The 9234-nt window shown below is 35.3% G+C and overlaps 1 protein-coding gene across 1 annotated transcript; it reads left to right on the top strand.

Annotated features, from left to right (window-relative positions):
- Nucleotides 1-3691: 3691 nt before the first annotated feature.
- On the top strand, nucleotides 3692-8305 carry LOC144974501 (uncharacterized). Its single transcript, XM_078917418.1, has 2 exons — nucleotides 3692-3837; nucleotides 4335-8305. Exon 2 carries the CDS (start codon nucleotides 5381-5383, stop codon nucleotides 7223-7225), a length of 1845 nt encoding a protein of 614 aa, XP_078773544.1. The 5' UTR covers nucleotides 3692-3837; nucleotides 4335-5380; the 3' UTR covers nucleotides 7226-8305.
- The last annotated feature ends 929 nt before the right edge of the window (nucleotides 8306-9234 follow it).

Below are 9234 nucleotides of genomic sequence, written 5' to 3'. Positions count from 1 at the left end.
CCACGTCAACATCTGCTACGTCATCGGGTCACGTGATAGAATAGTAATAACCCCCAAGGTGCCTTCTGCTTGAGCTATGACCTTCACGATAGATATCAACATTCTTTCTTCGTTCATTGTAGATCTAATTGAATTTGGTAAATGAAGAAGAGTAAATAAGTGTCGAAGGTTTGGGGATGCCTTCCGAAAGCTCCTACATCCCCAGTATTCTTTTTAAAAAATTTTTTATTTCTAGTAGGGGGTTTGGGAGGGGGGGGGGTGAGTTTTTAAATAAAAGTCTCCCCCATCCCAAACCCCCTACTAGAAGATTATAAAAAGTCCCCCCCCCCCCTCCCAAAACATTATAATACTGGGGATGTAGGAGCTTTCAGAAGGCCTCCGAATGTATGTTTTGTCTATTTTTTAATTTTTTTTTTTTTTTTTTTTTGGAGAACTCCGAGGCAGACAAAATACAGTGGACTGGCAGACTTGACGGTTAGTCTTAACATGGCGGCCACAAGGGAGATAATCAAACAATTCGACCATCTTTTACATTTTGTCTAGACTAGACTCCCTTTATTTTATCCGTACAGACCTTGGACTTTGATACTGATGCAGCAACAACACGTGTGTTTATGATACAATACAAAGGTAATGTTTTAGCTTCCCTGGGGGGTGGGGGGGGGGGGGGGGGGGAGAGACATTGAAATGTTTATTGTCTCTATCACTCTAGGGGAGGATAAAAGGCCTAAACCATTAACATCTCTATGAAGTTGACGTCACTCAGGTCTTTGTTATGCCTTTTGCCATCCGCATTTCTGAAAAGTTCTCACTAAACTGTATTAATATTAACCTAGGTACCACAAACGCAAGACCCGAGCCGGTAGAATCTGACCGGCGAAGCACAGCATTTGGGTTTTCAGCCCCTGTTTACACGGTCCTAACTTTTTTAATATTCAATCAAATGAAATGAAATAAAAAGCCAATTAAAATAGTAAAATTCGTTTTCTCTATGAAGTGAGTTTTGTTTATGTTTTTTAACAGTTATAATATTATTAAAGGTGCTAAAGTATGAGGAAAATCCCATTTGTCAGTGGCCGGGAGTCTTCGCAACGAACCCGTCTCTTTTTGATTTTGATTTTGCTCGGACGCCGTTCGTCACACCCCAAAATGTCCCATACCATTGGAAAGGTCAGATTCTGACCTTTCATGGGATATCCGGTACGTTTTTCTTGGTTCATGATGGCGTCGAGGAGAAGGCGAGAAACACGATCGCTCAGCTAAATTGATGCAATTCACAGGTCCATCTCTTTCCGACCTCCTCTTCCCACCCATCATTTTAAAGCTTAAAACCTATTTTAATTAGAAATCAATGTTTTAAAAGTATTTCATCCTTGGCGAATAAGCAAATTACGACCAAATCGCAACACCACATCACGTCATTTTTAACAATGGCGAAGAGCTAATGGATCAAGATCAGAGGGCACTGAGCCGGGTAGCGAAATACATCGACGGCCTTTACGTTGGATTAAACCGATGAGATTTAACAAAATTATCATTTATCATCTTTAAAGGTGAGTTATATCCACTTTATATTGTTTTATTATCTTTTTATGTTATTATTTAGTCTAGAAAAAAATACAATCGATAGTAATTCCATGGTTAGGAAGCGGGGGGAATTGAACGGACGGAATGGCCGAATCAACAGCCATTGACCGGAAATGGGCAAAGAAGCCTAACTACTAATGTAAACAAATTGAATCAGTGTATTATGATTGATTTAAATATAATTTGTCAAAGATACATAATTACACAAAAATAGGCAAAAATGTCATTTTAAATTTAATAGCAGTAAGACTAAAGAAAAGCAGACGTATCAATGGTGAATTAAGTAAAACAATGAGCACTGCTGAATGAATTGGTCAAAATCAATCGTCAATCTATTTTTTAAATGTTTTTTTTTTTCAGTGGAATAACAAGAAATGGAGTGTGAATCAGGTCAAATAACTGATGAGAAAAGAAGCGAACTGCTATCAATGTCACGGACTATTGGTAAGTTATCCTATGTAGTTGCTTGTTTTTTTTATTTAGTTTTTTTTCACCAAAAAAAAAAAAAAAATCAAATTATCATTTCAATCCACATCGTTATTAAAGTGTAATTAAGGGCGATTCTAAAGATAACACTTTTTTCAATTTAATAAAAAAAACAGAACAACATTAGATGTTCAACAGAAAAGTTATGTTACATGGTAAAAAATTTGAAACATGTACTCCTATTTGCCTTTATTATTAATTGACAGATTTTGTGACCTGAAACTTGCATTTCATATGGTGACCCCTATGACTATATGAATTTAAAAAATGTTCTAAAATGGCCACTGACATTTATTATATCAATCATTAAAATACATGCCTAAATAAAACCTTTATGTCCCCCCAAAAATCAGGTGAGGGCCACTAACCCATTTATCAGTTCACTGCTGGGGTGCCAAATGGACGTTTATCTAAGAACCTACTTACAAATGTCTTTGTAATATTTAATATGGTTTTTCTTTGTGTATAAGCTAATCAGTAACCCCTTCCATCCTCTCAACTCATAAGCTGAGCTATATTTCTACCTGTTAAGAGTGCGAGTATAAAAGTTTGTATGTAAAATGCCGACTTCAGTAAAATACAGCACTTTTCTCTATAGTTTGCCGTACTTGTTTGCGTCTTGTATTAACTTCCTTTTTTTTTCAGAGTCAAACGGAACTCTACTGCAATGTACAGAGGCAACTATAACGTCAAATGGAACTGGAACACTTTCACTCTCAGAATTAGCTGGTGCTGTAGGTGAGTAAAGGTCATTTATTTAATTAATTTCAGGGACAAGAATTGGACTTAGTTGCATAATCAAAGGAAGTGGATAATTCGTGTTTTAGACTTCATGGATGCTGAATTACTTTTTTATAATTTTAATTTTATTTTGCCAGGACAAAGACAGAAACCAAATTATAGTATACAATCCTTTAATTGTAACAGAGTTCTATCCACCAACTATTGTATACTGGTTAAGGTCTTTTGACTTCTAATGGTTGTCAAGGAATTTTCTATTCTCTATTTGAACCAGTCCCCTTTGTTTAACTTTTTCTTTGGTGCTTTTAACTTCAAATCTACAACTACAACTTTTTTTTCAGAATTGAATGAATCCCCACTATCAACTATTTCTACTTCGGATCATCTGCAGACAGATAACACTGATAGACAGGACCCATCACACTTTCTGAATTAGCTGGTGTTGTAGGTAAGTAGAGGTCAATCAATTGTATGAATGTCAATAGGCTTCAGCATTAACTGATGAGAAATACTACATGATGTTGTACAACGACAATTGTTCATGATAACTTAGAGATTAAGGTGTTTCTTGATATGGGAAAGACCCTAGTTCAAGTCTTGTCCAACAGCATTTTTTTATATCGTGACTAACCCTTGGGCAAAGTTATTTTCATACAGTGCCTAGGAGTAGGAGTAGCTGCAGTGGTATGCGAATTTGGAGTGGTTCTTATGAAAAGCTAAAAATAAAAACAAATTTCCCCCATGTCAGTCCAAATAATGGAATTATTTTTATATTGAAAAAAAAATATTACAATTACAATTTTTAAATGTGCTGTAATCGGTGATCCTGGTTTTTAAAAAATTATTTCTAACACACTTTGGCCTTCTATTTTTGCAGATGACAGCAATTACCAAGCTATAAGAAGACATTTTCTTAAAGAAGGGAAAGGCAGGCCACCTACTTTACCTACAGTGCAGTTGCAAAACAAGCTCCTAATTCAACTATACTTCATCAAAGAGGAGAGAAATGGCAGCTATAATGAGGTATATATTAAATTTTGCATTTTCTGATCAATTTTCTTGTCAAACGGTATAGGTACAGAGTTTAATAACCAACCGCTGTACTGTGTGGTCTTGAGCAAGTCACCTCGCCCTATCTCAATTTGCAGCATTGCACTGCGGCTAACGTCTGAGTTATTTTAGTCTTCCCTTGGAGTGGACTGTGGAGACAAATTTCCCCTATGGGATGAATAAAGGGAATTTTATTTTAATCTATTTTGATGGAACCTTAGAATATTTGGTTAAACAGCATAGAGGGAGAAATTACAATGTAAGAATGTCTAAGAGCACTGCTTTTGTCATATCTTCACTCTCATTGTCATTGAATAGGATACAAGGATAAGCCAATCAAAATAAAGTTTGAATAGAATTGGTATTAATGGCTCTATAATTTGAACATTTTTTTTTCCTATCTCTCTAAATCTTACTCCCTGTTTAGTTGAATAGATTTTATTATCTTTTTTTCCCCCTTATTTTTACAGCTCAAGATGTGGTTGGAGAAATTGGTGCCAGAAACTTCGGCTGTAACTGTGGGACGTATCAAGCACCGTATCACAAGTCTTTTGGAAACCGTTTCATCCGGGTCAAGGGACCAGTGCACGAGACTATTGACTCAGCAATATGACTTCCATGCCTTAGCGGAACCACTCCAAGCTCTCGGTTTAACAAGACTTCATTTGGAGGATGTAAATGAATTTACAGGTACACCGAAGGACAACATATCTTGTGAAATTGTTATTGCTCTCGAAAATTTTCGATCTTTAAGAAAAGCCCCAGCTACCTTTGTTAACAAGTGGATAAGTAGGTTATGTACTCCTTGTCAAAATTTCTCACAGAAACAGCTAACAAACAAGGTGTCAAAACTAATAAAACAACATAAGAATTTGAGCAAAAGAAATGATAGTGTAGGTAAAAAAGTTCTAAACGAAAGTCTATTTTTTGAAAACAGTGTAGGTGCCAAACCCCTAGTTCAATGCAATGGTTGCGTTGATTTGAAAGATTCTGTAAAAAGTAGAGACAATTTGATAAAAATGTTAGAAGACAAAAATGCAAAATCTGAAATAAATCTTGCCGAGTTACAGTCAACCACCTGCATATTGAAAGATGAAATAGCTTCCAATTTTAACTGTAAAGTAGAAAAGTTACAGGTTGTAGAAGAAAATCGGGCACTAAAAAGAAAATCAAAGGTTTTAGAGGACGAATTAACAGACATACAAAAGTCGAGGACATACAAAACCAATCATAAGTTAAAAGGGATAATAGAGCTTTAGTTAATAAAGTAGAGGATTTGCATTCGGAACTCAATCAGTTGAAAGATAAGACTTCACATACTAATCTTGTAAATCTAAAGCGCCAACTAAAAAATGAACAGTCTCAGAAATGTAAGTGGAAGACAAAGTATGCTAAATTGCAAGACAGCTTGGTTCATGTCAATGAGTCTTTTCCTTCAGACGAACTTCCTGCATCTGAAATAAATCTTAGGGATTCGAAATATAACAAATTCAGTGCAGATGTTCGTCTAACTTATATGGCACTGGCAGGAGAAGCTGACATACCTGCCTCAAAATGTAGTCAAGTTGTAGACATAGTCAGCACACATCTACACAAGAAGCAGCTGAAAGGACTTCCTTGTACTTCATCAGTTCTGAACATGACTGATGAGGGACACCACATTGCAAAGCAGCACATTGCCGATAAATTGACAGCTTGTGGACATTTCATCTTTGCCAGCGATGGTACAAGCCGTCAAAAGAAACATTTTATGGAAAGGCATGTGATACTTGACGATGGAACAACACTTTCCCTTGGATTTACTGAGATTGCCTCTGATGATGCGAAATCAATGTTGGAGCAGGCGGTGGATATTTTGGAGGAGATAGTGGACAGCAAATTAGATGACGACGAGACATGCAAGGATGAAATTTTCATTGAAATTTTAAAGAGGATGAAGGCATTGATGTCAGATAGGGCAGCCAACATGAAAAAGTTTGACAAGTTATTTTATGAACTAAAGGAAGAGAAGCTTGGACCCGATGATGCGAGCACCCTATTTCTTTATTGTAACGCACATTTTTTACTTGGGCTTTCCAGCGGCACAGAGAATGTATTGAGAGGATTGGAGGAAGAAGTCTCACTGCCAGGCACTCAATTTGGTATTCCAAATTTGTTTTTTGGACAGCTAGCAAGTCTTGGTTTAATAAGATGTGCAGCTGACGTTTTTGGACCGAGAGGAGACGATAAAAATGGATGTCGTGAGGAATGGTTAGCCTACTGCTCCCAAAAAAATGTTATATCAAAATTCGACAGCTACAGGGATAATCGTTTCAATAACATTTTTGAAAATGCATCTGCCCTCATCTTCCATAGAAATCACATTGCAGACTTTTTAGATAATTATTGTTCAAATAGCAATCGCAAATTGACTTCAATTCGGACAGCTATGGACATTACTGATTTGATTACCACCATATTGGCAGTGTCGACTTTAAATGAAGTCTTTACCCGTCCCTACTGGGAATTAATGAACAGCTCCACACCATATTCAGAATTTGCACAGTATGTACAAAAAATGCATCAATTTCTTCAATTCTGCACTACTGCCTCCGGCCATATTCTTAATGACCTGCAACCCGTCTTTATGGACTTTGGAAACCACTGTTCCCTCAACTTTATTAAGTGCCATTTGATGAATGAACATTACGATAAAAAACTTTTCGCTAAGACAATAAGCACCTTGACATTGAAAATGTTGGAAGTATTGGAGAGGCAGTTGGGAGAATTTTTAGGGGATGGAATCTTTGCTGGCGTGATACCTCCTCAGCAAAAAGTTATTCTGGACAAGTGCCCACTCACAAACTTGACTGGAGAGCGACTGTTTGGAGATTTCGACTATATTTCAAAACGTCGACATTCATCGACTCACCACAGATCATTTATCAATATGTGGAAGCATAATGGTATAATGAAGTGGCTTAAGAATAAAAGCACCAGTGACCAACAAAGGATTCTTAAAAAAGCTCAGAGTAGATCGAAGTTGTTAAGAAAAGAACATAGGGAAGCAGTAGAGAGAGAGAAAGAGAAAATTCAAAAGAAAATTGAAGAAAATGCCCAAAAAAAGAACCAAAAAGAAATATTAGATTTAGCACAAAGAAATAAAGTTCTTGACTCCATCTTAAAGAATGGTTATTGCGATACAACGGAGGCCCTTCAATGTTTAGCAATTAATGGAAATGTTGAAGATCTGAAAAATCAAATAAGATATAGAAAAATATTTAGGAACCAAAAAGATTTAAAATTGACTGGTTCTAAAAGTGATCTGGTTCAAATATTATATGATTGTATAAGCTCTCCCTCATGTTCAGCAGGGGTTTAACCTTTTTGTTTTTTTATAAATTTATTTATTATAAATCTTAACCTACCATGATAATGATAGCTACAGTTTTTAAATAGATTATTCGGTGAATATACAGATCGCAATTAATGGCTTTGTTTGTTTTTTGGTGCATCTTTTTGCTATGTCTATCTTGAAATACATGGCTTGCAACTCATCTTATTAATATAACTTAATTGATGCACCTTTATGCATTGCTGTCTTTGTGATTTAGTAAATTGCGCTTACGATTGTTTCTTAAAAATCCAATTTTATTGACATAGTTTGAAAAAATGTATGATGTGGAATTTGTTTGCAAGGCTTTTTAACACATAGGCCTTTTAAAGCCATTATCAATTGTGTTTACATTATTTATCTAACTTTATAAATGTATTTTTTATGATTTGTTTTCTGAATGACCCGGTCGCAGTTCATACTAAAAAATCTTATTTAATCACTTCATTTTATGAATTATTCAGGACATGTATGATTTTATACTGGTATAACTTTTCTTTTGTCAAATAGAGCTTTCCAAGATCTTTAATATGGTATAAAACTTTTTATTGTGGGTTAATTAGTTATTTTTAAATAATTTTTCAAAAATAGTCGCTAAAATTGTTTTTTCTCCTCCGATTTCTTCCAAACCGTTGAATTAGGCTTTGATCTCATGTTTAACCATTGATTGCTTTAAAAATACTGGGTTTACAGGGCTACAAAAAATTAGCAATGTAGAATTATTAGTATAGATGAATTATTATTAGTTTCAAGTTGATTGAAATAATATTTTTACATTCCTATCACGTCAAAAATGGCGCTGAGGACAATATTCTCTGAAAAATTGTGCATTTCGTTAATTTTTTCGTGATTTGAATGATTGCTGTAAGATAATTCCTTGTGTGTATGACTGCTTTTTCTTTTATTATGTTGCTATACAATTTGTGTATATATGTTTCTATTAGTAGTGAAAGGCTTTTGTAAATATTTTTCGAGTTATGGAGTGCTGAAAAAGGCATTTTCTCCAGCTCGCAGAATATCGCGAAATATTCAAAGTCCAAATATAAATAAAAATTCATATAAAATTCATTTATTGTCCGATTTTGTTCATTTTTTCTTTGCTTTTCTTGTATCAATGATACCTTCATTGTTATTTAAATAATATTGCAAAATTCTCATTATGAAAATTTAGTTTGTGGTACCTAATTAACCAGACTATCAAAGTTCATGGTTACACAGAGTTTGTGTCTTGGTCCGTTATACTTCCGGATGGCAATGTTGTGAGTTTCTTAGCAAGTGCATACTATCTATATCCGTCAGACTGTAAATGTTTAAGGTTACACATAGTTTGTGTGTTCGTACGTTTCATACGGCAAGCAGCTGTAGTACGTATTTTACTTCAACGCTGAGCATCAATATTCGTCTAAAAAAAAAAACGAAAAAAACAAAACAAACTTTAACCAGTATGCGCTTGTCTCGAAGCTCATAACATTGCCATCCGGAAGAAACACTGGCGAACACACAAAGCTGTGTGTAACCTCGAAGGTTTATAGATAGTATGCAGATGACGTCACTCAGGCCTTTGTTATTGTTCTTGTCATCCGCGTTTGTGAGTTGTTCTCACTAAACTGTATTAACCAGACTATAAAAATTCATGGTTACACATGGTTTGTGTGTTGGTCGATTATACTTCCGGATGGCAATGTTATGAGCTTTTTAGCTAAGCGCATACTATCTATAGTCTGGATAATACAGTTTAGTGAGAAGTACTCATAAACGCGGATGGCAAAAAACAATAACAAAGACCTGAGTGACGTCAACTTCGTTCTATCTATAGCCAGTATGCACTTGGCTAAGAAGCTCACAACATTGCCATCCGGAAATATAACGAACCAACACACAAAACTATGTGCAACATAAAACGTTTATATTAGTTTGCGCTTGGCTAAGAAGCTCATAACATTGCCATCCGGAAATATAACGGACCAACACACAAAACTATGAGTAACCATTAACTT

This window comes from Berghia stephanieae, chromosome 6 (genome assembly GCF_034508935.2).
Source record: "Berghia stephanieae isolate SIO BIC M18660-M18661 chromosome 6, UCSD_Bste_1.3, whole genome shotgun sequence".
Taxonomy (NCBI): domain Eukaryota; kingdom Metazoa; phylum Mollusca; class Gastropoda; order Nudibranchia; family Aeolidiidae; genus Berghia; species Berghia stephanieae.
Note: the sequence above shows the minus strand (reverse complement) of the source record. Positions and strands in the feature narration are given on the sequence as shown.

Coding starts and splice junctions, on each gene's coding strand:
- LOC144974501 (XM_078917418.1), top strand. CDS start 5,381: ATGGCACTGGCAGGAGAAGCTGACATACCTGCCTCAAAATGTAGTCAA.